General features: G+C 38.4%; 2 protein-coding genes across 8 annotated transcripts; one reads left to right on the top strand and one right to left on the bottom strand.

Moving 5' to 3' along the window:
• Window positions 1–1,452: 1,452 nt before the first annotated feature.
• LOC101160600 (testicular acid phosphatase homolog) lies at window positions 1,453–8,889 on the top strand. The gene is made up of 12 exons (XM_011488093.3): window positions 1,453–1,694; window positions 1,920–2,052; window positions 3,357–3,452; window positions 3,728–3,814; window positions 4,718–4,873; window positions 5,080–5,178; window positions 6,473–6,568; window positions 7,330–7,462; window positions 7,716–7,798; window positions 7,906–8,012; window positions 8,279–8,460; window positions 8,563–8,889. Exons 2-12 carry the CDS (start codon window positions 1,963–1,965, stop codon window positions 8,670–8,672), a joined length of 1,239 nt encoding a protein of 412 aa, XP_011486395.1. The 5' UTR covers window positions 1,453–1,694; window positions 1,920–1,962; the 3' UTR covers window positions 8,673–8,889.
• On the bottom strand, window positions 8,845–26,859 carry LOC101158891 (myosin-binding protein C, fast-type). 7 transcript variants are annotated; one of them, XM_004080332.4, is made up of 31 exons: window positions 26,754–26,859; window positions 22,985–23,002; window positions 22,033–22,053; window positions 21,531–21,551; window positions 21,008–21,028; window positions 16,882–16,950; window positions 16,667–16,815; window positions 16,474–16,591; window positions 16,320–16,368; window positions 16,055–16,114; window positions 15,806–15,975; window positions 15,539–15,671; window positions 14,953–15,077; window positions 14,758–14,863; window positions 14,306–14,475; window positions 13,974–14,139; window positions 13,761–13,867; window positions 13,643–13,672; window positions 13,423–13,565; window positions 12,333–12,492; window positions 12,119–12,223; window positions 11,798–11,986; window positions 11,538–11,672; window positions 11,245–11,412; window positions 10,998–11,086; window positions 10,643–10,838; window positions 10,409–10,548; window positions 10,099–10,258; window positions 9,802–9,938; window positions 9,500–9,686; window positions 8,845–8,992 (listed from the first exon to the last, which is right to left on the bottom strand). In XM_004080332.4, the coding sequence occupies exons 1-31, from the start codon at window positions 26,773–26,775 to the stop codon at window positions 8,967–8,969; spliced, it is 3,390 nt and encodes a 1,129-aa protein (XP_004080380.1). In that variant the 5' UTR covers window positions 26,776–26,859; the 3' UTR covers window positions 8,845–8,966. The 7 variants fall into 7 exon arrangements, with proteins under 7 accessions (XP_004080380.1, XP_011486397.1, XP_011486398.1 ...); XM_011488095.3 differs by lacking the exon at window positions 21,008–21,028 and having other exon boundaries at window positions 8,859–8,992; XM_011488096.3 differs by lacking the exon at window positions 21,531–21,551 and having other exon boundaries at window positions 8,859–8,992.

Here is a 26,859-nt window from a genome sequence, read left to right as displayed (position 1 = left end):
CTCTGTTTGTGGCGAAGCAGCAGTTTCCATGACAACTCCCAGACTAAAATAGCCCCCACCCACCCTCTTCTCTCCCATACACTCATAACTGTTAATTCCTGATCTTAGGCTGCATTCTCTCAGGCTGAGATGTCCCGTCCTGCTGGTCGGCATTCATCATATAGACCTAAGCTCGTGTAAGCCCCACCCTCATGCACACATGCATGCACACAAGCTCAGCACATATTCTCCCACCTCTTATCTCCTATTTTCAGTCTCTCCGTCGCCCTGCAACGGATCTCGGTCGCCCTGTCAACATTCATCAACCTCTGTGTTGCCATGACTACGGCCCTGGAATCACTGTAGTTATTTAAACAAAGACAAAATAAATAAATACATGAAAAAAAGAGAATTGTTAGAGATACTGCACAACTAATCTCAAAAAAAAATGTTTGTGTATTTTCTTCTTGTGTTTAAGAACGCTGGATCAGGAGTTGAGAGCATCCTATCGTGTGACCCTTTAAAGAACTAGTGAGCAATCATTTCCCAGAAACTACGCACATGATAGCTTGAGAGTGACCTCATGGCTACAAGTGGCAAAATCATTTTCCTCAAACCCCAAAAGTACGTAAGCACACTTATAGGCCAAGGTATGTCTCAAAGCTGCAAGTGTTTGTGTATTTCGGCATGTGTGTAGCAGAATGATTGCAATTTGCTGTGACAAAAGATAAAAAAGAATACAGTTTTTAAGACAACTAAATTAAATGTCATGACTTGCAAACAGGTTAGAAAATAATGTAATAATTCCATGTTGTTTAATTTATTTCCTATGGACTGTTGACTTTTGAAGTTTGTGCAATTAACCAATTTTGAATACTTGAAGTGGCTAATGCTTTTGATCCAAGAGCGTTGGCCACTTACAGAACAGTAAGTGCCAGAAACCTGCTGTTCTTTTCCAAGTAAACAAGATGTAAGCATTTAAAAAAAGGATAAACAAACTGTAGATCTCAGATCAAAAACAAAGATCTCCTCATTATCCTTGCTATTATCAAGCATTAAATTTTATAGCGCTGCGCCCGTTTTTATTGCAGATCACTGTCAATATAAATATGACTTTTACATTTTTGTTAAAAAATGGTAAGCCTCTTCGTTCGAGTCTTTAAACGACTTGATAACAATAGATGCTGTCCTTCACTCCTCAAATATGATGTCAACGGTTTATGGTTTGAAATCTTCACACTCGGTAATCTCATTGTATCCCATAAACCTGCTTTGATCCTAACACATACTTACACGTGTGCAAAGTCAGGAAAAAGACTCCAGGCCCTGCAATTGTGGGGCCAAACTCACAAAGGCTGACGTAGGATGTTATAATGAGTGTTTGCAGCTCTGGCTCAGGGCTTTAGTGTGCAAATGTGTATTTTTATACAAGGGGCTGCAATTTGTGTAGCCAGGTGGGTGGATCAACAGAACCCATTTCCTTGTCCTGGTCTTATAAACCCTCTGAACATGTGACTGAGTCTTGGGAGGGGAGTTAAGGGACCCAACATGGTTCTTTAAGATCAAGCCCAGCTTCACAAATGTCTAACTAGCAGTTTGTTAGGTCATCTTCAGAGCAAAGAACTACCAGGAACCTTGATGACAGCTGTTTGACGATGGAGTAGGCTGTAGCAGGAGCTAAAGCACCAGAGGAGAAACGGAAAGGAGGAGTCCAGGTAGGTGGACCATGAAGAAACTCGAAAGCAATTATTTTCAAGAAATTCTCATAAACAACTGCATTGCAACATTTCAACTAAAACAGTTATCATATGCTAAAATAGCTGTTAGTTTTCTGCATTAAATTGCATTTGTTGCGCCGTACTTTTTCCTTTAAGGCAATTGTGGATTTGGTTTTCATTTTAATTTGAACGTTTCCTGCCTGTGTCCTGCTCTAAAATCAGCTGAAAGACGTCAAGGGAAAGCACAGACCAACAACACAAGAAGATGCAAACGCTGAAAACAAGTTTTTTCTGCTCCCTCCTTTTCTGTTTTAAATGCTTCACGGAAGCCCGTCAACTGAGATTTGTCGTTGCTGTAAGTTTACCCACTTTTAGTCATTCTTTAGCAAACCTTTGTACAATCCTAACATGATTTTTGCTCTTGTTTTACATCCAGTTGTGATGGAACAGAACACATTGCATAAAATATGTTTGCATAATTTATTTGATTTAGACTATGGCTTAAACACAATCTGGCAGCTGTTTTGCAATATTAGGCATTTTTGTTGATGAATCATAAGCATATCCCTCTCAGACAGCAGCTTTGGTCATCAATCTCTTTACATGTGACACCAATGAATGTAGTAAAATCATTTAGGTATTTTTTTTTTTACATAGCATCAGTCCAAATAGAAAAATGTATTTATGTAGTCACTTTTTAAACCTGGTATTTATTTAAGTACTTGAGAATTCACTTGAGTGTTGAAAAAAAGAAAATTATAAAATGTTTCTATATGTGTTCAGACAGGAAACATATGGAATCACATATTTTCTATATATTCCAATAAATCTTTTGTAGTGATTAAGTTACGAAAGCATTCCAGTAAAAATCGTTTTAAGAAAGTCCTTGTCTTTTAAAAAGAAATGGATGTTTTTATTTGAATCTACAAATAGTTTACAGTCCTGAAACAAATAATAAACTTTAAGTGAAAATATGATGGATTAAGTGAGTAAATTAAATATCCTTTTTTTAAAAACTGATGAAATGCCCAAAAAATAAAAATCTCTGACTTTATAACAAAGATAATAAGATGATAATGTGCTGCACTATCAGACACTAAATGAACAAAAGCACAGAAGTAAAAGTCATGCACTGTAAATAAAACAGGTCCATCCATCTGGTATTGTAAAAGCAAACCCATGTCAAAGATGGAGGCATGTTTGTTAGGGAAGCTGACACTGGCAAGATTACTGTAGATGATAACCAACTTCAGCTCTGAGAGGCTGACAACAATTGAGTGAGTTTCCAAAACAGACTGATGCAGACTTTGAAATGTTTGTTGACTTCTCTTAGTAATGGTTGGCATTTTACAGTCAGACTTTACAGATGACTTCAGAGATCTCAGTGACCTCAGGAGTAAATCACATGCATTCATAATCCCTCTAATTGTAGCTGTGAATTGGGTCACTCCACATGTCTGACCTCAGGTTGATAATGGAAAAGGAGCTGATCCAGCATAGGTTTCAACGAACTCTAACTTGCTATCAATCCTGAGCTAAACTGTATTTTGACAATCACTTTCTAACCCACAACATCTAGTTAGGCTGTGTGTGCTTCAGGAATGAAGCATTTCTACTGCATGTAAGTCAATATAATATGATCTTTTTTTCACTTCTAAGGTCTTTCGGCATGGAGATAGATCACCCATTGAGTCATACCCCAATGATCCGCATGGAGAAGAAGTGTGGGCCCAAGGCTTTGGGCAGCTCACTGAGGTACACAATGTTGTTCTAGTAAAAAAAAAAAAAAAATTCTGATATCTTTGATTGAATTAAGACCTCAGATCAAGGAGTCAACATAAAATTCACAAATTTGAGGTTTGCAACATGCTTAATATTTACAAGGATATAGTTACTTAACATGGTGGACTTCAGAAGGTAAGTTCCTGGTGGTTACATAAGAGAAGGAGGAACATTTTTTGGTGTTTGTTTCGTTTTTTATCATGACTTGATTTGGAAAAAAGGAGAAAAATGAAAAATGTACCTTTCAGTTGGGGATGAAACAGCAGTTTGAGCTGGGAAGATTTCTACGGAGACGTTACAGTAACTTCCTCAGTGAGGATTATGACCACAGAGAGGTGGGTGAAATCAAAGTATTTTTTTATTTATAGATTCTTTGCGTGCATTGCTATATCTTCCCCCCTTTTTCTTCTCATCTCATCATGCTGTCATGCATTGCACCAGCTGCAATGGCTGTAGCTGCAAACACTAAGTCAATGAACATGACACATTATGGTGGGATCACAGCAATGGCTTTGTAATATGGTGAAGCATGCGGGAAGATGCAGCCCATGGGCACTCAAGTATGTACAATAAAGTTGGCAGGGTCCCTGGGCTCCAGGCTCAACACACTGTCATTATGAGAGTAGGATTTCTCCTTTTTTTCTTATTTGTCCTTGCTTTTTCTCACGTGCAATTCTCTCATTTCATCTCTTACTCTAAGCTTTTTGCTTCTTTAAATTCTTGCTTTGAGTGCTCTTTTCCTATTTTAAATTGCATGCATTCACCATTAAAATTTTTATTTTTTTCTATACCTGCCATTTAGTCTATGTCAACTCCTTTTTTTCATGTGTTGCCATGTTTGTTTTAATTTCACGAAAGGGGATAGAAAGTTGTGTCACATGGGCGTCCAAGCTTATCAGCTGGGTTTACTGTGTGTAAAAGCTGACACGGAGCGACAGAGTGATACAGACAAGCAAAGACTTATGTCAGAATAGATCACAGCGAGGCAGATCTTTCCCCCCCTTCTGTCTTTCATTCATTTGGATCTCCTCTGACTCCACTTCTCTGTTTGTCAGGCCCATTTCTCAGCTGGCTTACATAAATCAGCAGAGATATCAGTGTGTGTTTAATAATGTACATCCCCATATTCTAATTTTGGGTGTAATCATTTTAAATTTCTAATGACATTTCTGCTTTTTTTTTCTTGCTGAGCTCAATTTTCTGAAGCAACTGCTGAAAACTCTCAACTTCTGATGTAGTTGTATGTCCGGAGCACCAGCTATGACCGCACGCTCATGAGTGCCCAAGCCTGCCTTGCTGGTATGTTTCCCCCTGTCAGGCGCCCACCTCCCATCATGCCCCAGTTACTGTGGCGGCCAATTCCAGTGCACACCATTCCCAGGGTTCAGGACAAGGTAGGCTGCTGTGCCGCATAAATATTTCCTTTCTTTAACCCAGAAGCCATGCATAGTTAAATACAAAGCTTGTAGAAAGTCATCTGTTTGAGTTGAGCCTTTTTGCTGTCATAGAATACAGCAGGTTTCAAACTGTTTTTGCTGGAACTGCTGCAGTGTATAACATGAATTCTACTAATATCTTTATGTTTGTCTTGATTTTCAAGCTGTTAAAGTCACCTGGCAAAAACTGCCCTCGATTCAAAGCACTGATGATTGAAACATTTGAGAGTTTGCCCTACCAGAAGTTCCAGAAGGCACATAAGGTGAGATTGAGCTCTAAAGCTACATTTACATCGGAAATTTAATGCCTGTTTGGGAATGCACTAAGTGCGTGTTCCTGAACGCACACTTAGCCCATTGTGTTCAGGCTGGACAAGCAGGGAGGGGCTTTTTCTTCTTTTCTGTTGCCACTGGTAGCAAAAGGCTCATGTCTGCCATCTACAGTTGGACCAGGAAAAATGTCAAAGCGGTGCAAATCTTGCGAATCTTGCTCCAGGCTTTTTCTTTCACAGCTCTATTCTGATATCTGAAAGACTTGGTGTCATATGATTCCAGCCGGACACAAACCACAATTATTAATTAATCTTCCATGATGAATTTTTAAACAGTTGGCACAGTTGGCAGAGTTTAAACAGTGAATTAAAAAGGACGCCGTCAACATGTTACTACCAAATCTGAGTCCCTGATTGGTCAAAGTTAAACTGTTTAGACTTGCAAAGTTAATGGCCATTTGTTTTGTACATGCAGCCTGAAAACGGTTGTAAATCCATGAGTAGCTATGCAGGAATGTGGGAATTGTGGACACGGAAGCCCAAAACGCATGTTTGTGCGTTTGCATGGACATTTCATTGGAAGCAGCCACTTGAATGTGCTTTCCCGAGGACAGTGTGACTGCAGCTTCAAAGAGAGAATCTCTTGTGAACGCAGCTCAGATGATGTGCAGCATCACATTTCCAGAAGTCATTTTCCACCAGGCCCATGCAACTGAAAGTGTGAGAAAGACAAAAACTCAGTTTTTTGCTTTGTAAATTAGCTAAAATAGTGAATGCCCAATCCAAGTAAAAATATTTCTTTTAGTTGTTGCTGCCAACTCAGTCAGCACCTCTAGTGGACGTGTTAGTTATGCAGTAGACATCATGTCCTCTCGCTGTTTTTCTCAGGCATGGTGACTCCAGTGGCTACAAAAAGCTGCACAGTGCAATTTCTCCCACTTTCTCGCTGACACTAATTAACGGTTGGATTGAATTAGATAAAGAATTACAATATAGGGTTTTAATTAAACTGTGTCCCATGTGTTGCCTGTTAAGGTGGTGTCTGATATGAGGCCAGGGCGTACTTAGTTGAATTTTAACACCCTCTGCTGGAAGCAGAGTGCCTTCATGCTTTATGTAAAAATCCCATACTGGTGTTGTCTGACCAGCATCCAGCAAATTTTTAACTGTTTTGCCAAATCACATCAAATGACAAAGAACTTAAGTACGAATAAATATCGCAAATTAATGCTTTTTTGTTTGAATCAATTAATTTAAAGTTACGTTTTGTTCTGTTTCCTTGCAGAACTTTGTGGAGGAACTTTCCAACCACACCGGTTACCCTGTATCAAAGCTGGTTGGTAAAAAAATATGGAGGGTCTATGACACTCTCAGCTGTCAGGTGTGTCTCACAGAAGCCCTGAAATGCTTTTAGAGCTTTTCCCTTCCTTCCTTCCTTCCTTCCTTCCTTCCTTCCTTCCTTCCTTCCTTCCTTCCTTCCTTCCTTCCTTCCTTCCTTCCTTCCTTCCTTCCTTCCTTCCTTCCTTCCTTCCTTCCTTCCTTCCTTCCTTCCTTCCTTCCTTCCTTCCTTCCTTCCTTCCTTCATTTTCTAAATTAGGTTTTGTCCCTTTTGGGGTCACAGGGCTGCCAGAGCCTATCCTGGCCACTCGTGGGCAAAGGCAGGTTACACCCTAGACAGGTCGCCAGTCTGTTGCATGGCGCTTTTCATTTCCTGCTCTGTAAAATGTAAATCATCCTGTAATGTAAAAATGATCAGAAATATATTTTAGGCTGCAGAAAGTGAAATACAATGAGAGGAATGCAGCAATCTGCTATCCTACACACATTTCCAGTTCAGAGGAATTTAATCGGAATGGATGTGCTGGGAAATAATTTTCATACTTTCAGTCAGACATGAATAGGACAACACATGGAAATGATAATCACAGCTTTATTGTATGGGTAGATTCTGCATCAGGTTGAATACTCTCATTCGCACTTGCATAATGAGCATCTGTTATCTTTCAACTGGCTCCAAAAATAGATGGAGTAATAGAAATGTTATAATAGAGACACTGTAACCCTTTTTTTTACTATTTAAAACCTTGGTAAAGGGAATTTAAGCATATATATATATCTATATGTATTTTTTTTTTTTTGCAGAGAATTCATAATTTGACTCTTCCTCGCTGGGCCACTCCAGAAGTCTTGGATACCCTGAGAAGAATAGCATCCTTCGAGGTCACATACAGCATTTACAGTCACAAGCGGAAGGAGAAAGCCCGGCTCCTGGGAGGTGGAGATGCACAATAGAAGCAATTCATTTACAGCACCATTAGTACTGAAAAAATGAGAAAGAAAATAAAAAGAAAAAAAAGGGTCTCAAATGTGGCTGCTCAAGTGCTGGAATGAGATTTCCAAAGTAATATTGTAACGTACCAGTGGGAAAAATATGATTAGAAAACCAGGAGAAGATGCTCAGAGAGGTCAGAGGGTTGTATTTGTGTCTGTGGGATACTGAATTGCATTGTTGACTGTTAACTTACCAGGGATCCTACTAAATGCCATCCTGAGGAATTTCTCTGATGCTGTAGAGAAAGGGAGCAAGCTCAAATTCATCATGTATTCAGCTGTAAGTTTATTGTTTTGATACTTGCATTGTCTATTTTGCAAACTGGTATTTTATATTTTTAGAAAGACTGTGATGCTTTTGTTCTCTCTCTTTTTTTTAAATTCTAGCATGATTCTACACTCATCACCCTCCAGGCAGCTTTGGACATATACAACGGCCTTCTTCCTCCCTACGCTGCCTGTCAGCTCTTTGAGTTCTACCAGGAGTATGATGGGTAATGTCTTCTTTCCATTTTTTTTTTACCTCATGGACTTTTCTCCTTGCATATTAAAGTATGCTATCTAGGTCACACACATACACAGTCAAGCACACTCATGTTTCGTCGTTGCATTCACAAAACTTAAAAAACACTTTTTTTCACCTCTTAAATCCTGTAAAAACTAAGCATTTTGTAGCAAACTAAACTATTCTACCATAAAAGCCATCTAATAACATGCAAATGTTTGTCATGTCATTGTTTTCATCCAAATAAACTCACAGATCCTATTCACTGGAAATGTATTACCGCAATGAAACTTGGCGTGACCCCCACCCCAATTCTGTGCCAGGATGCAATGGGTTGCACCCCTGCCCATTGTCAATGTTCACTGAGCTGGTACGGGATGTGTTAGGAGAAGATATGGAGGTTGAGTGTGGCTTGAGAACTAAATGGTCGAGCACAGGTGAGGGGATTTTACATTTGCTTCAGTGCACAACACACATGTTTTGGCATCAAAGGGTTAGAAACTGAATATTGACAGAGACAAAATTGTTTGATTTTACAGGGGTCATTACAGCTCTTGCAGTGGCAGTTGGTGTCCTGGCAGTGGCGCTGTTGTTCAGTACAGGTGTGGCAATCCGTAGACGGAGAGGACGCTACTCCAGGGAGGTGTGAGAAAAGGACGGCCACAAATCTCATCACAGTGCCAAGGTTCTTTAACCACAGTGAAGAGCTCTGACAATTTGTCCTTTCTTTTCTGAATGTGATTGAACCTATAAGGGCTTTTTTTCCACTAAATTTTGTGTGTCTGTGTATGCAATGACAAAAAAGAGGGATGATCAATTAAAATGCAAGTTTAGCATCTGTCAATAAATTTTATTTGATTCACTCATTATGACTTTATGGTGACATTAACTCTTACGTCAATATTTGGTTATAATCACTTTTACATTGTTTATTTTCAGTTTCTCATTGCTTGTCTGGTTCTGTGGGAACTGTGGAAAACAGAAGAAAAAAAACATATTAGATTTGGTTACAATAAGCTCAAAAATATTATGTTTTGGTAGTTGGTGTGCATATGGTGAAGACAGCAATGATGAGCCACATTTAAAATGTTTGATTTTACCCCATGGAGGCAATTTGAAATGTGTAACAGACTTATTTCTACAATCTGAATGTTAGATTGTTTTTTAAATACAGCTTCAGCTGTCATCATAACCAAGGTAAATTTTTGTCATTATTGTTTATTACAGATTACAGTCGAACAACCAGTAAAGCCTTAGTCACGAGCACCCGTACGGGGGTTGACTCGAATGGGTCTTCCGTCTACACATGGAACAAATATGCATGAACGTTTTAACTCTATGGGCTCACTGAGCCATTTTGCCATTTTGTGCCAATCACTTTCCTACTTTTTACAGATTTGCCCATTTTTCAACTCGCATACAGCCCATATCTACCCGTAAGAGTAGTTGTGACTTTCCACTATCTTTGTGTCTCACCTCGGACAGCCAGCTTGCACTCCACTTCATCCTTGCCCAACTCGTTGACAGCCATGCAGGAGTATTTGCCTCCGTCAAAGGTGCTTGGCTTCCGAATGTTGAGGGTCAGCACTCCTTGGTTGTTCTGCATCAAATACTTGGGGTCCTCACCGATGATCATTTTGTTCTTCATCCACACAATCTTTGGCTACAATGTAAAAAAATAAATAAATGGGTTGAAAAAAATGCAAAAACCCTGCCTAGATCACATGAAAATATTGTAAATCACCATCTTATCAGACTGTTCCATCATAAATGTATACCTTGGGGAAGCCTTTCACAGCACAGCTGATGGCCATACTGTAACCAGCTACAACAGTTCTGTCCACCAGCGGCTGAGTAAACTTGGGCGCACAGGTCATGTCTTTCTCCTTGTAAGGGTTCCGTTTGTGCTCGAGGGCTACAAAAAAAAGGAAAAAAATTGAGTCATCCTGCACAAAAGTACTGCAGAAAAAGATTCATTACTAGCACAGAATGTAATTTGCACTGCAAACATAAACAGTCTACCCACACATGAAATATAGCGGTTGATGTCTTGCACATGCATTCGTCTTAAATACCTGTTTTAGAAATAACAGCTGTGTTCTTGCTGAGACCAGGCTCCTCACTTAAACCACAAAGGTTTTCACTGTAGACGCGGAATGAATATTCATTGCCCATTACCAGGTCTGAAACTGTGCAGTTTGTCCGTCTGTTATGGTCATAAACGGTGAACCATTCCTGGAGAACAGAAAAAATGAAACATATTACCAATAAATATAAGTGATATGTCCTTGGAAGGTATCCTCTACTTCAGTTTATTTTTCAAAGTAGCCCTAAATAATTATGGCCATTTAATTAAAGATAAATATCAATGCCATCCTCTATCACCTTGGTCTTCATGTCTGCTTTCTGGATGGTGTATCCGGTAATCTCACAGTTGCCGTCATCTTTGGGTGGTTCCCATTCCAGAGCTGCATTAAAGCCCCAGACGTCAGTGACTCTCACTTTTTGAGGTGGCCCAGGCTTCTCTGTTCAGAAGAAACATCTTTTAGCACATTCAGATTCCTAATCAAATACAAATTCCATTCGGGTTTTAAAAAATTTCTTTGTCAGAATCTTTACCAATAATTCTTATGTTAATGGTTGCTCTATCTTCCATGTTCTCAATCTGTAGAACCAGCTCATACGTTCCAGAGTGATCTCTCTCTGCTGAGCGAATGAAGAGGATGCTTTCCACGTGGGAGTTGTGGACATTGACCATCTTTGGGTCAATGGGTTTACCATCCTTGTACCAGGTAGCAACAGGTCGTGGCTTACCCTGAGGTCATGGAAGTGCCAGGAGCCATGAAAGGAAGGGACGTTTTGAAATGTCAAATTAAAAAATAAAAATAAAGTAGGAAAAAGTAACAGCGTAATTTAATGTATTATTCCATATTACTACAATCATGTTAGTTTGGGTTAACATGGCTGCTCAAACCTGGAATGGGATGGTCAGGTTGATCTTTTCTCCCACTGTCCTGATGTATTTTGTTCTCAGCTCACGAGGAAGGCGGATCTTTGGATGTTCTGGAGCAGAGATTGGTTTGCTATTAATACCAGGGGATAACATGCAGTTGTGACTGTGTTTATGGCTTGTTGAGAAACTCTGATGATTCTTGAATGTGGAGATAAAACACATTGAAACGATTGATTTTGATAAGAACTATTGCATCTGTCATACTCACCAACAATTTCTCGGATGGTGACGGGCTGTCCCAGGGTCGCCGGTGGACTGCGACCAGCAATGTTCACCGCTACCACCCTGAAGTTAATTTTCTCCCCCACAGGGAGGTCACGCACCACAAATCCCTGTCGTTCACAAAGATCCGTGTTAGCTTGAACCCATTCCGTGCCTAAGAAAAAAAGAAAAAGAGAAAGCAATAGTTTGAACATTTTGTCGTTCACTTTCTATCAATCTTTTTTAGTTAATAATCAAATATTAAAACCTGGTATGATGAATAATAAGCAGCATTGTTACCTCCCTCCTTGCAGTACTCAATGATGTAGCCGTCCAGACCTCCAGCTCCAATTTTCTCTGGGGCGAGCCACTTCAAGCTGCATGTGCTGTCTGTCACATCGTGGACGGTCAGGCGAGTTGGCTCACTAGTTGGTGCTGAAAGTGACAGGAAGAAAGACTTAGCGAAGATTAGCGAATGGCTGCCAAAGAGGGGTCGAGCAAAAAGGGAGGTACAGAAAAAGGTTCAGAAATAACAAATTAAGTTTCCTGGATAAATTTACCAATGGGCATGAAGGGCTTGGAGTTCAGACTTGGCTGAGACATGCCAATACTGTTAACAGCAAACACTCTCATCTCGTACAAAACTCCTTCAATCATCCTCTTGGCCTCGTATGTGGTTGATTCATAAACATCAAAGTTCAACCTTGTCCATCTGGAGGAACCTTTCTTCTTCCTTTCCATTAGGTAACCTGATGAGTTTAGAAAGCAGTCGCACATACAGATGGAGAAATGGTTTTTCAGAAAGAATTAAGATTTAGACTTCAAGGCACATCTAAAAATGTACCGTATGTGTTGTAAAGGTAAAAAATTCAATCTTCTACCTTTGATTGGCACTCCCCCGTCAAATTTGGGAGGCTCCCAAACAATAGTGGCACAGTCTTCTCCCACTCCAGTGCATTTAACATTCTCAGGGGGGTCAGGCACATCTAAATTGAGATAAAACAAAAGTTTTGAACTAGCACATTGGATGAAAGTTCATTTGAAAAAAAGGCCATTATTCTTCTCAAGGTTTTGAGGTGAAGGGCGGCCCCTTACCCACAATTTTCACAAGCAGCATAGCCTTGTCCTCTCCGGCTGGGTTGGTGACACAGATACTATAGTTGCCTTCATCATCTCTTTCTGCCCCCTCAATAACAAAGCAGCTAAGGTCCTTCCTGGACTCTACTCTCACGCGGCCTTCTGTCTCTGTGATTGGCTGAAATGAAATAAGGATTTTGGCCATTATTATCACATAGAGCACACAGCAAAGCAAAGAAAGGGGAGGAAGATTTACTTTTTATAAATACTATTAGTTTTAAAAAACTAAGACACAGTAAACATGAAAGTGGTCAATGTTGTTGATGTGAAATGTGGAATTTAAGAGTTAATTCATTCATTCATTCATCTTCTTCTGTTTATCCCTTTCGGGGTCATGGGGCTGCCGGAGCCTATCCCGGCCACATATGGGCGAAGGCAGGGGACATCCAGGACAGGTCGCCAGTCTGTCGCAGGGTAATTTAAGAGTTAAGAGTGCCTTATTTCAACACTTATTTTTATTATATTTCTTAAACAGATTATCCTTTTGTGGAAGAATAGCTTTAGGTTACAGTTGGATTGATGTCAATGTTTGCTTTGGAATGTTCAACACTAGGCCGATCAATTGTTCATTAATGTTATAATACCTTTAACTAAGTTTTAACTGAACGTCTTAATCATTCTGACACCTTGTGAAGGAAATTCGTTTGCACTGAAACTAAGAAACTGCTGCCAAAAAAAAGTCATTAGAATGTCATTTTCTTTGTACTTGTTGAAAATTATAAAATAAAGTCTTAACCTTTATTAATATCATATAAAAAATGGAAATCAACAATATCTGTTCTTGTCCATACATGCCATACATGTTTGAGTTAAGCAATACAGTTATTGCAGTAATATTTTTGCTTATGTAAGATGAACATTTTCAGTGATTCGTTGCATTTAGATCTTTAAATGTTAATCTTCTTTGTAATTCAGCCGCTGGTTTTAGTGAAGACTTTTATTTTGTAATTGTATGATTTCGTTTTTTACAAAAAATGTGTGCATTTGTATCATCATGTGTAGCATGCAGACTTCCCTCCCAAAGACTAGACCTGTTTTAAATTCTTACTTTTTCTCCTTTGGACCAAACCACAGTGGGGGCTGGTTCTCCTGTGATTTCAACATCCAGACGAAGTTTGTTTCCTGCTACTACAATAATAGTATTCTGGGAAACCATGTTTCCAGTGGTGTCCAGGTGGATCTTTGGGGGATCTGTGTTGCAGAAAAAGGAAATTCTCTGGATTGATGTAGAAAATCGAGATAATTCTGGGTATTTTAAAGCTACTTACCTTGTCTGGGGACATAATCGATCTTAATTTCTGTTTTAAGAGAGGACAAGAGTTGACAAGATTATTAATACAGTCATTAATGGACAACTCACAGTGTATAAATCACTGTGCCTCTCACCCAAGAAGTTCAGTTTAGCAGAAAGTGACAGAGCATATCCATCAGGAACAAATGTGTAGTCTCCAGCATCCTCTGGCTTCACATCATCAATTAACAGCCGGTGAAACCTGAAAAACGCATTTTAGTGCAGGATGAACTGAAAAGAGTCTGCTTTACACTGTTAAGGAAAAAATGTGTGTGTTTCCTCAAAGTCTTCCACACTGTTATCCTCACCTTCCGACATGAGTCATTTTAATACGTTCGCTTGGTAAGACCTCCACTCCGTCTTTGTACCACTTTCCGGTGACCGTGTCATCCGACACTTCACACTTGAACATCGCCTGTTCTGTTGCCCTGACTGTCAAATCGGCAATGTCCTGCAACACTTCCAGCTCCTTTTCTGAATAACAGTAGATACACAAAGAGACTCCATCAAGCAGGCAACTGACATGGGCCAGAAAACAACAGAGATTCATGGTGTGGACATCTTGTGCTTGCTGCAAAAGTCAAAAAGCATGAAGTTTTAAAAGGAAAATCCATATTGAATAACTGTTTATTGGTTGCACCTTCCACCTCCAGCTCTCCTTTGGTGTGACCTCCGTTTGTCCAAGCATGGTACATGCCAATGTCATCCAGGGTAGCCTCTAGAATAATAAATGTGTGCTTCTTTCCATCCTTTTTGAAACGGTACTTCGAGGATTCTTTGTCTTTGTGAAGCTCTTGATCCTCAAAGCACCTTGAAATTTAAAAGAAAATAGGCACAGGCTTTGCATTCAAAGGGAAATTACATTAATCTCTGTAAGACATATGTGCGTTTAAAAGGAACTGTTGTGTACGTGCTTTGATAAACAGATATTTTGAAGTGTAAGAGACTTTGTGGACATGCAATATTAATCAAATGCTATTGTATAACACATGGAGATTTGTTTTTTCAGATTAATGTTTTTTTAATTTAGTAAAATAGTGTGGGCTACACAAAAAGGACTGAAACAACACATAAAATATGAAATTTACTGACCACACGACATGTGCACCTTCCTCAGACACTTCAATCTCAAACTCCACTCTTTCGCCCACAACCACATGGTAATCATCCATCAGCTTAGTGATGGTTATTGGAGGCTCTGAAGTCACAACAGCATTTGTTAACACTTCACTTGTGCCATAACATTTTATACAATTCATGAGCGCGTGACTTGCAGCACGAGAGCACCTTTGACATAAACTTCTGTGGAACACTTGTCCTCCCCAACTACACACTCGTAAGCTGCATCATCAGACAGGTTGGCTTTGTTGATGGTGAGAGTTCGGACGTTCCCATTTGCCTCCATGACGTACCTTAACAAGGAATGTACCAGACATCAATACATGGTTTTCAAGCACATCCTCTCTTTATATTTAACTTTTGTCATGCTGGACAGGTCAAACTCTGGACCAAGTTTTCCATTTTCTCAACTTTAAATTTAGATGAAGGGGTCTTTTTCTGTGGGTGTGCATGCATTAGCATGCTTGCAGCATAAGATGTCTTGGCAGTGAGACCTGCTTAACCCACTGGGAGGCTTCTTGTGACTGCCTAAAAATAAAACCTGGTGATGGCAGAATCGTCTCCAAGTATGACTTTGTAGCATGGATAATTTTAGATGGATATTTTTGAAGCACTACCCATTATGTCCATGTAAACTTAGCCATTTTGGCCAAACGGCATTGGAAAATCTATGAACTTGATTAAGCAGTAGCATTGACTAAAACAATGACATAAAGACTTATTAGTGTGTGAGGATAAACCTTTGAGCACATACTTGGCTGAGGGTTTAATCTCCTGGCCATTCTTCAACCATTTGACCTGGGCGTTTGGATCAAGAACTTCACAAGACAGGACGATTTTCTTCCCTTTATCCACTGTGTAGCAAGATTCAAGCCTCTTCAGAAAAGCTAGAGGTACAGAGAGATATACGGTTTATCTATCACTTTAGAAAATCTTTGAACTCTTAGTCTTCTGTGGTCTTTTCTTCATGCATCAGATACTTCTTGACCCCCCCCCTTCATCCCTTGCTGACACGACTTACCCTCACTATGCTTTACTGGCTGTTCTTTCATCTTTTTCAGACGTTTCAGCATACCCCTCAGGTCAGTGATGCCATACTTAAAGGCAATTTTCTCATACTCGCTTGGGTGGGCACTTTTAAGCAATTCCCACACATCTGTCTCCGGTTCCTCTTTTTCAGGTTTCTTCTTTCTGTCAGTCAAAAAAGGAGGGGCTTGTGAAAAGGACTTCAGCTGCTTTTATTAGTTTGCAGCTAAAATTATAAAATTACTTCTTAGTGGCTTTCAGTAGGGCACTGAAGTCGAGTTCTCCATCGTCTTCTCCAGCATCCCTGTATGCAAAGAAACCCACATAAATTGCACTAAACCGTTGCAGCCAGGCACATCTTCTGCTATGATAACCCTTTAAGTAAAGTATACAGCAATATGCAAATGAACTAGAAAAAACCTGTTATAAATAGCCTGCAAATGCACTTTCCCTTTTTTGTTTTCCCAGCAAAGAGACTACTGACACAGCACGAATTGCAAAGCACTTACGCTCTCTTGAAAGCAGACAAAATATCTGCTTGCTCCTCCTGGTGTGCAGCTATATCACGAGAAATTGCAGAAAACACACATTTGTTACTGGACTGGATCAAAACAACAGTGCTTAAAGAAATGGAGACAGTCTTAGTGGGCCATTTACACTCACCCTCCACAGACACCTCAAAGGTGGAGCTGTCACATTTGTCTTTAGCTGTCACCTCACATCTATAGCCCCCAGCATCCCCTGGGACTGCTTTGACGATCTTCATTTCATAAGTGTAGATCTATGACAGAAAATTATGGTCAGTCAGTTTCCTTGGATATCTCTGGAATAGTGGGATCAGACCAAATGTACACACCTTAGTATTTCTGTCGTACGTTTCCTTGAATTGAAAATGTTTCCCAGCTTTGCTACCAAGGTCCAGCCACTTGCCCTTCAGCCACTTCATAGTGGGTTTTCTTGTCAGGGTGCTCGAGTCCACCTTGGCAATAATTGTGACGTCCGATCCTGCCATTGAGATTATGTGAGTTCAATACAGTAATTCTTGACATTTTATTTCTGGGTGTGTCCCACCTGCAACAGCAACTACATTGCTCTGTGGTTTCTCTACGAAGAGTCCAGTGAGCTGAGTTGACTGTGGCTCTGAAACAAAGCATTACAAAATGAAAGAAGTTTGGGAAATCCTTACATTTAGCAAATTATGTTCATGAAAATCACAAAACGTTTACGGTCACAAATGCAACAAAATAAAGCATACGACACAAACACAGCACTGCTAATGAACACACAAATTAAGTGAAAATGTGGTGAATTAAAACATGTTTCATGTTCTGTAGAAGACATGCAGGAATGTTCACAAAGCAAATTAAACATTTTTTTCTGGGCCAAATAGGTATGGCAGGATGAGTTGGCTCATCTTGTCCCTCCTAGACGATGAACAGAGTCTCTGTCTGGTAAGTCGGCCATGGTCAAGCCCTGCACTTGCCTTTAAGCCGTCCTTAATTTTGGCTAAGGACCCCGCTGAGGACCCCCGGTGTCAGTCCTGTGTTTGTGGTGGAGGCCTTCCCTGGTTTGGAGTAATGTTTCCTTGGGTTGAAGGGTTCACGAGTGTGTGTGATGAGCACACACTTCAGGAGCCTCCACCTCCCTTAGCCATTCAGGTCCTCAGCATACTGAACTTTTTTATTTCAATATGTGCGTGTGTTTTAACAATTCCTTATTAATTGTGGTTTTAGAATCTTGTAATAAAAATTAGTAACCCAGTCTCCTGGATCCATTTTCATCATGCCACATATAGGCTTTAGCTAGAATTTGCTAGTTTTTGAATGTCCCAAATTCCAACTGAAATCTGATAGAGAATAAATGCACCAGGCCCAATGTGTTCCACCAGCTGTACCCTTTCAAAAGTAAACATGCTTTTAAAGGACGTTCAGAAAGGATGACAGAGATTGACATTAATCTAATACATGGAGATTCTGCTTTGTTGGATTATTCAACATTCTTCAAGGCCATTTCTGAAAATGTGGTGTCAAGCGACACATTGTTTGAAAGACAATTCCAAAGTGAACATTACTGTTACATATGAGCGATGGTAACACATTTGTTTTTATTTCTTTAAGCTAATATCTTTATTAGCTTGATCTCAAATTCTACAAGTCTTAGTTTGCATTTTAATACAGATTTGTAAACAGTAACAAAAATCTGCTGTATTATGTGATTTGCCATGCCTTGATTATCTGACAAGCTGCAGATAGGTTATCATTTTTCTACTAATTACAATTTCACCATTTCAAAGACAGTTTTGTCCCATTTACAATCCATAAGATGAAATCATGGCAACATGTTCATGGAACCTCATCGTAACACATTGAGGCTTGTTTCAACATACATGTACCCCCAACTGCTTAGTTTGGCTGAGCTACAGGAAAAACAAGTAACTTATTTGACATATACAGTACTTAACCATAAGTCAAAAGACACTAATGCGTTAAACAATACTGTTTTCCTAAATTCAAACAGCACCGTTAATGGACAGTGTGGAAAAATGCCCAAGTTTGGAGTCAAAAATCACAAAAATCATTATTTTGTAAAATATGTAAATAAACACTGCACACAGTCAACTGTTGACACTTTTATTCATGATGACAAGATCATGAGAGAGATCTGTTAAGAAGCAAAGTAATCAACTATGTTGATGTTGATTACTGTTGATTTGATCATAAAACACCAATTAAACAATTTGAAAAACTTTGAAAACTTCCCTTGGACTGATCTTTTTGTAAAAAAACGAAAGTACATCACACCTCAAACGGACTTGTTTCAGTTTGTTTTTTTTTTAAAGTCCCAGCGTATTACTGACACAATATCTACAATGTATAGCATTTTTGTGTTGTCAGCATCTCAAGACGCTGCAAGACGAAGCTGCAAGACGCAAAAGATTGTTGAAGATTGTTTTAGGTTGTGGCATGAACCAGCTGAAAGTATTCAGTAGCAATCTTCAAGTGATGATAATCCTCACAGACACTATACCCCAGCAGATAGGGTTGTAAACAGTCTTGGCATGCTAAGCCCTTCCCGCAGAAATTTTACTCTCTAAAAATGTGCTGCAATGTAGTGCAATACCATCTGACGATCCCAACATGTCATAAACAAATCATAAATTTCAAAAATAGAAGCTAAAGTAGATTTTGCACATGGAATTTACTTGCCTCTGTAAACACACACAGCCTTCTTACAGTGTACGGTAATAGTTAAAACTCTATTATATTATATTTTGCACAAAATCCTTTCTCTTCCAATCATTTAAAAAAGAAACAGCTTTCTAAAAAGGTTTGTGATGGGTTTAGTATTTGAATAATGGCATATTGACCAATTTGTGAAGATAAAACAATTCTTCTGTCTCATTTTTTTATTTTAAAACTGAGCATTTTTGACTAATAAATAATACACAGAGACTACGAATTGATTGTTAAACAGATACCTCTTTACTGGTTTTTATTTTTCAGGTCTGAATGTTAACTAATGGGACCACTTGGTGAACAAGAGCTGTTGAGGATTTGCTGAGACAAATTTTTTCTCGTGCCATTTCTGAGCAATAGAAAGTCACTTTGGTGGATTTGCTGGTTATCTGCCACCAGCAGAAGGATTCAACTTTTGAACTTTATTAGTATTAATTTCCCACAGTTTTCTTTTGTATTTTGACTTTTCTTTAATTTCAGGATGTCGTTAAAAGAAAAATCAAATCATGACTGTTCATAAAATGATAGGTTTAAGATTTTTTTTAACTTTTATTTGGTCAAACCTAAGCTCCTTTTTCATTTTTTTGTTTGGGTTCTATAATTGTTTGGTATCTACGTTTCTTTGAAGCCACTTTTGGGTTGATTTTCCAATGAATTTTTGATCCATGCACTGTTTGAGTTAAAGACAGAGGCAACCACCATTGATAGTGCTCTGACTCTTACATTGTTACTTGCATATAACTACAGTTCACTTTTGTCCTCTGGGAAAATGTTGCAAAAGCAGGACTTGCAGAGCCTACTTTAGTGATGGACAGTCATTGCAACAAAAGGGGGATGCAGGAAAAAAAAACAGAATCAGAAAAGGCTGTAGTTGCATTTCCACATTTTATAGGGGTGACATCCTGGGCAAACCCAAGATTTTACATTTAATGGCCTAATGCTGGTTGTTTTAGATCTGTTTTCTTGGTGAAAAGGTTTAACAGAGAAGTGACCAATCTCCTCCATGAAGCAGCCATGATGTGAAGACGCATTACAGGTTAGAGAAGGCTGCTCACCTGTCAATTCCCTTTCAGAACTGTCATCTGCATGGCTGCCCCATTAGTGATGTTAGACATGTTCCTGTATTTCATTTTACAAGGTTGAACCGCTGAATTCTTATCATGTGATAATATGCTCTACAGAAGATAAAATACTTCTCAGAAGCCATGACCTACTCCTATCAGTCTCACACAAGGGTCCAAATGTCTCTGTTTACCTCTTAACTATGGAACCTTTCACAGACACTTGAAAGTCCCCATAAGTAATCAGTAGCTCTCCATTCGCTGAACCCTTGGCCCTTTCATATCTTCTAACCAGCCATTCATCTTCAGATTTTTGGCTGCTGGATCCAACCCTGTTGGGCAAAGGCGGGGCACAGCCCAAACAGTATTCTCCTGGTCAGTTAGCAGAAAGCAGAGTTTGAACTCAAGTGTCATCTTGAAGAACTTCGACAGGTGCAGTTTACTGACAACAACAGCGGTCTTTCAATTTCATTATAAAACCTGAGCTGTAAAGCCTCAGCATCAAACTATTGGCAATGGATTTAATGAGCTGTGACCTTTGAAGCAAAACTTAGAATAGGGACTTAACCATCAAACATGTTATCTAATTTAACAGAATTGACATAACAGGAACTTTGGGTAGTGTAGTACTACAAATACAGCTCCTGTTGTTGTCTTACTTCAAGGTCACGAGATAGAATAATTCCTTTCAAATTTCTACCTGATTAGACATCTGAATATTTCGCATCTATAATCATTAAAATTAAATTAGAAAAAAAAAACTCAGAGCAGCCCTTAAGGAAGTTGTCAAAATTATTTCAAATAATTTGTTACACTTGCTATTACATTTTATACATCACTGACAAAGAAATAGTTTAGGTGACATTCACACGTTCTAAGTATGTTTTGGTCTTTTCTTACCATCCCCACCATCGTCTGAATCTGCAGCAGACACGGAAGCAAACGAAACGGAAACAGCAACGATGAAGCAAAAAGCATAAAGCACAAAAACTGCAACTTTGACAAACACGGCTCAGATAAAAGCACATGCAGTACAATGAGTCTATTGATGCAGTTGTGTTGTTTCCTGCAGTAATAAATGAATACATCGTTGTATAGCTGAGGCAAGATCAAAAGCTCTATAAACAAAGAGAATCAATAATCGATAAACAACATTGTTAGAGCAAACATGGATAAAACAAAAATCACTCAAAGGATAAATAATTACAATAAAAATTTTAACTTGCTAAAAAACAAGTGTCATTCCATTTGAAATGATCACAATTTCAGAATCTAAAGTCATTCCAAATACATTTTTTCATTCCAATATTTATGTTTTAGACGTAATAAATCAATAGGCACACATGATGGAACATGTATGCACTCCCGTGTGCATACATGACATTAATCATGAAAGTGCATCACTCCCAGGACAGTGACTTACCTCCATCTGCTGGGGGCGCATCTAAAGAACATTGAGGAAATTAGCTAAAAATACTAATATGCAGAGGGGTTTTCAGGATCTTTTATTTCATTTTGGGAACAAAAATTGGTCTTTAGAAATTCTCAACACCATTAGTCATCCACTAGCTTAATGGTTCTGTTTCAAATGGCACTGCAAAAACCCAAAGCAAAATGACTTCAGTACCACAAAGTCTAATCAAAATCAATGTTAGGTGTAAAACATGTAAAAATGCACACATTTGTGGTCAGTCACTGTCAGTGAAGAGTAGAGGTGTTGTTAAGGAAGGGGCTTTAACTTAAAAATATCCATCACTAAAATGACAATGAAGACTTAAAAGATACAAATTATACCACACATTTTGAAACATGTATGCATTCAAGTGCATACATTCAGATGTTTATGGAATCACACATTTTTACACAATATGTGGCATGTGTGGTCAGAGCATCCATATGCAATCACTGTCAGTGTAGTGTCTTACCTCCATCTGCTGGGGGTTTATCTAAAAGATGCATAGAACGACCTCCATATTATTTAATTGCTTAAAGGAATTCAAAGAAGGATTGAATATCACATTGTTTTGCAAATGCCATTTGGTTTTTTAAAAGAGGAGGAAACGGAAATTGTATATTTGTGAACAGAATTCATGTATGGGTGTGATTGAACTGTTTGACCCAAATGGGCAAACCAAATACAGGAGTTCCAAGAATTAAATTTTAACTCTCTTGAGAAAAAAGTAGGTTTTATTGCTTCTTATTAACATGCAATAAAACATAGAAAGAAAAAATACATGTAAACTTTATTTTTTTGAGAATTCTTAAAAGAAAGTAAGAAAAATATTTCTATAACCTTTTTTTAGCTGCTCCGTTTATTTAACATTCAATTGGATAAACTTATAGGTCAGTTATTTCACTCATTTGCACCTTAGCTCATAATTTTGCAGAACTAAATCCCCTTTACAACTAAAAAAAATTACTTTTTCGACTCTGATCGACTCCACAACTCAAATTAAAAACTTGTAAATGCAAACTAATTCTTCTCTCTGTCCAGCTCCCTCCTAAAGTGGGATAATAGGTGGTTCTCCTTCTATCTGTGCTCTCCCATGATTTCAACATGGTTGAATGAACATTTTCACTGATGATGTCATGCGCCGCGAAACATGTTCTTAGAGAAATGCCCCACACGCCATTCATCACAGTTGCTGATAATAGCATGTGAAAACTGAATGAAGATACTCTCCTGACATGACGTTTACCTAAAAGCAGAGATGTGGTGCTCAGTGGGCTATGACTCATTGGAATTTGGAGTCTCTGTTTGCTCAATGCAAACAGCTGAGTTAGCAACGTGAGAGAAAAAATGGGAGACACTAAGTCTTATTGCTGGGATAATCTGAAGCGCACGCAAAGTCAGTCAGAAAAATAAAAATGACTCACCCTGCCCCTCTGGTTTTGCTGAAAAAAAGAGAAAAAAAGGATTGGTGACATTTATAGAAGAACATTATTCACTCTATCAAAATATACAGCAAAAAAAAAAAGGTATTTGTATTTAAAGAAATGTTGCGTCAGCATCTCTTTTGATTCCACTCCATTTGTGGGGTTCAGGCGCCTGAAAGTAGCAGCTATAAAATAGTTTTCTGAAGAGTTCAAGCCCATATCAGATGTCACGCTGACGCTGATAATCCCAACAGTAAATCTAATTTATGGCCTGATAAAATATGAAAAGAACCCTCTCTTAACTCTTTACCAAACTGTCTTGGCTTCAAAACCATCATTTTCATCTCATACGGATGACTTAAAAACTAAAATAGAGAGTATATTTTCATTTTCATCTTTTTCAAAATGCAGCACTGTGGGTGTTATTGTTGAACCCTATCTCTGGTAAAAAGAAATTCTTCACTAAAATAGAGACATATAATATATCCAACTCCCCAAGTGTTCCTGGGAGGTCAGTGAGGGGGCTGCTAAAGGCCAGGGACGGTTTCTTATGACCTCCCTGAAGTCATGCCACATTCTCTAAAGTTGCACACAGTTGCCTTGAATAGTGTGGCTAAACTGACTATGTGCTTTACTCTCATGATTGTTATACATTATTAACCCAAAAAGCTGCTCTTTTTGATTGATTCTGCAGTAAAGAATTACATTTTGGAAAATGATGTGAAGGGTTTCATGTACTTTTTCCAATTTAACATCATATACGTTTGCTTTGCAGTTGAGTTATATATATGAACATAAAAGAGATTCTACACTGCATAGCAAGAGTGATGTAAATTTTTTATACACCTTGTCAGAGGATTTACCACCTGCACTGAGTGCAAATCTACATCAGCATCTGCTATGATGATCCACATGGGATAGGAATCTCGACTATCTCGAGCAAGTTTGGGGTAAAACAAGGCAGTGCACTTCTGAAAAGCTGCTCCTCACAGCCTGTATGATCCTCAGAGACTACGATATTTCATGTGCAAGGTTGTGGGACATACACAGCCTTTCACATGAAGCTAATATCATTTTTTTTTTTTTGCTGTGTTGGTATAAATACAAAAAGGTTGCAAATATGCTTGTGTTCTCTTAAGGGAGTGAATTCTTTTTATTTTCTTCTGCTTGTGGAAGTCAGTTTTTCTGCTGCAAGCCTTCATCCTTGTATCTCCTGTATCTTGCACTGACAGTCAGATTTACTGTGTATTTAATGACTTGACATAAAGATAGATATTGGGTAGCAGGGCTAACGACAACCTGCAATTTTATGTACACTAACTGTTTACAGTGATAATTTAGCAATAGAAGGCAAAATGCTACTGTCTTTTTTTTAATCAAAAATTCTTTTCTTTGCAGATGATGTTACTATTTTTATCATGAAAACCATTTCCAGCAAATATTTCATTTATGCCAAATATTTAGTAAATTGTGTATTTCTGATGCAAAGGCCTAATGTACCTAGTGACAGATATTCATTAATTAAGATAATTTTGTTTTTGTTTATTTTCTCTTTTGCAAAAACAAGAACAGTTTGGAAAGTGGTTGAAGGGACCCCCTATTGCTGTCATGTTACAGCCTCCTTCACAAGACTTTGATCCATTCAGCATTCACACTTGTGAGGATCAAAGGCCAAATGTCTGAGAGTGACTTAAAGACAAACTCATTCATTCATTCAAAGAGGAAATTAATCATATCATCAATTTGCATTAAGGTTCATGTGTCTTGACAAAGATGAACCGTTCTGAGGAAGTGGAAAAGCTTCACAGAGCAGTCATGGTTCTATTTTCCATCCCGATGTTTCATCAAGACACAGCGATGAAAGGAATTATGACCATGTATCATATCATATCTTCTGACCTCTGGCTACAAAACTGTCAAACTTTTGATTGACTGTTCTGAAGTGGCGCCAAATTCAGCCCAGAGCAGCAGGCCTGCTAATCAGGAAGGAACTCTCTGCGTAAAAGCAGCAGATTACATAATGATTTATATACGTCAGAACAGCAGAAATGGTCAAGTAAAACCTGATCCACCTGGGTGGGGATACAACTAGATGAACTTAAAAGGAAAAAAAAACGTGCAAAATGTCAGTGCTTCATGTAGAGTATTTTTAGCTGCTTGGAGAGGGCAGGATTTGGCTTCTATTGAGTGAAGCGTTTCAGATAATGTTTCAACTCAGCTTGTTTGTGTAGGATGAATATAGCCTTTTGATTAATTAGGATTTAACTGTAAAAATCAAGAAGTCTAAGATGAAAATACTGTTGTGTGAGATCATATGATACAGCACCTTTTAAATAAAAAAACATATTTTGCTTTTAATATATTTAAAGTTAATAAATCCACTAAAATCTGTTGCTCATCCTGGCTGTAAGCCATTAATTTGTCTCTTTGGTATCTTCCACCATTGCACATTTAAAACTGCTCGATACTGTTTCTGTGCTTGTCAAGCAGATGGTTAATGACAGGGAAGGGTGTATGAAGAACTGCATTTTACTTTTCACTTATTTTCCCTCTTTATAGATATGTTTTTCTTGCATAAAGAAGTTTTAACACAATGTCACGTAGCCAACTTTAAAACTTCTGCCTGCAATCATGAACTAAACCAGTAATTTTCAAATGCGTATCGATTATATTTGTAATTTTTCCATTTAAATTGTAGTTTCTTTTTACATGTTACCTGACAACGGCTGCTTCCTCAAGGCTCTTCTCAAAATCTCAAGTTTTGTTTTGACCACGTTAGCAAACAGCTGGTGGGTTGCTGAGGAAACTTAAGCCTTCTTAATTATTTCAAGTATTGGTAGCTTGTTAATTTAGAAACAGCTGCAAACCAAGGACAGGGAAGGAACCTACTTTACCACAGTTACTTGTAGTTCAGTTAGTGTTGCATTTGAGTGACATCATGATTTATCATGATACAAAGTAAGTTTATATCTTTAGGTTTAGACATTTAAGATAAAATAAGTATTGTGTGAATCACCTCAACATAATTTAAGTGTGAAGTTTGACAAAAAGGTAAACAAGCAACCTTTATTTTTTAAAGGTAGATCAAAATGGAGAATCACAACAATAAAATGTGGATTATTCACTTTCTGCAATTTACATATCACCTGTGATTGAACCTGTAGAAAATAAATGGGTACATTTCCCATAAAGTAGTACCTCCTCAGAGAGGAGCACTACTTGCAAAGCTGTTGCGACACAACAGTTCAGAAGGATTGCATCGTGCTCAGTGATGTGGGACTTCCTCTCTGATGTCATTTACACACAGGCAGTGGGTGCCTAACAACAGGCAGCGGAGCAATTTTTGACCTTCGAAATAATAAGTTCATTAATAAATATTAGAGTAAAAATACCTATAAATGTTGTCATTTTAGTTGATTGCTGTTGTTCCATGTTGTTTCACCTTTTTTGCACTTGCAGTAAATATAAACATTTACTTTTGGTGATGTGGTGCATGGCTGTGGGAGGTGGTTTCTAAGTAACCGATTCAACTTTTTTTAATTCACTTTTGTCATTATCCATCAGTGCTTTCAAAAATGCAAATTATATTACCTAAACTTTTTCTTTTTGCACTTTTTGTGCAAATCTTTCATGCAAAATTCAATAATAGTTCTTTTTTATGCATATTTTAGTTTGGTAAAAATCATTACAGACCAAGTAAAACTCAAGCATCAACACTGCAACCAACTCTTGATAATAATTACTATAAATTATGCTCTAGTCTGCATACCTTCAGGGACTGGCTCAGGCATGGTTATTCCTGTGTCTTCTCTTTTCTGCGAGATGACTGAAGGCTTGTGGGCTTATTCCTTTTATTCCTCTCCACTCAGTGTTAT

The sequence above is a fragment of the Oryzias latipes genome, chromosome 19, assembly GCF_002234675.1.
Source record: "Oryzias latipes chromosome 19, ASM223467v1".
Taxonomy (NCBI): domain Eukaryota; kingdom Metazoa; phylum Chordata; class Actinopteri; order Beloniformes; family Adrianichthyidae; genus Oryzias; species Oryzias latipes.
This window is presented reverse-complemented; position numbering and strand designations above follow the sequence as displayed.

Bases quoted from the DNA above. Each gene is read 5' to 3' on its own strand.
- LOC101160600 (XM_011488093.3), top strand. From the start codon at position 1,963: ATGCAAACGCTGAAAACAAGTTTTTTCTGCTCCCTCCTTTTCTGTTTT. The intron at 3,815-4,717 runs GTGGGTGAAATC...CTTCTGATGTAG, and splicing joins AGGATTATGACCACAGAGAG to TTGTATGTCCGGAGCACCAG. The intron at 7,799-7,905 runs GTAAGTTTATTG...TTTAAATTCTAG, and splicing joins AATTCATCATGTATTCAGCT to CATGATTCTACACTCATCAC.
- LOC101158891 (XM_004080332.4), bottom strand. From the start codon at position 26,775: ATGCCTGAGCCAGTCCCTGAAG. The intron at 12,493-13,422 runs GTAAGAATTTAA...ATTTCATTTCAG, and splicing joins TTTGGTCCAAAGGAGAAAAA to CCAATCACAGAGACAGAAGG. The intron at 10,549-10,642 runs GTAAAGATTCTG...TCTTCTGAACAG, and splicing joins CATTAACATAAGAATTATTG to AGAAGCCTGGGCCACCTCAA.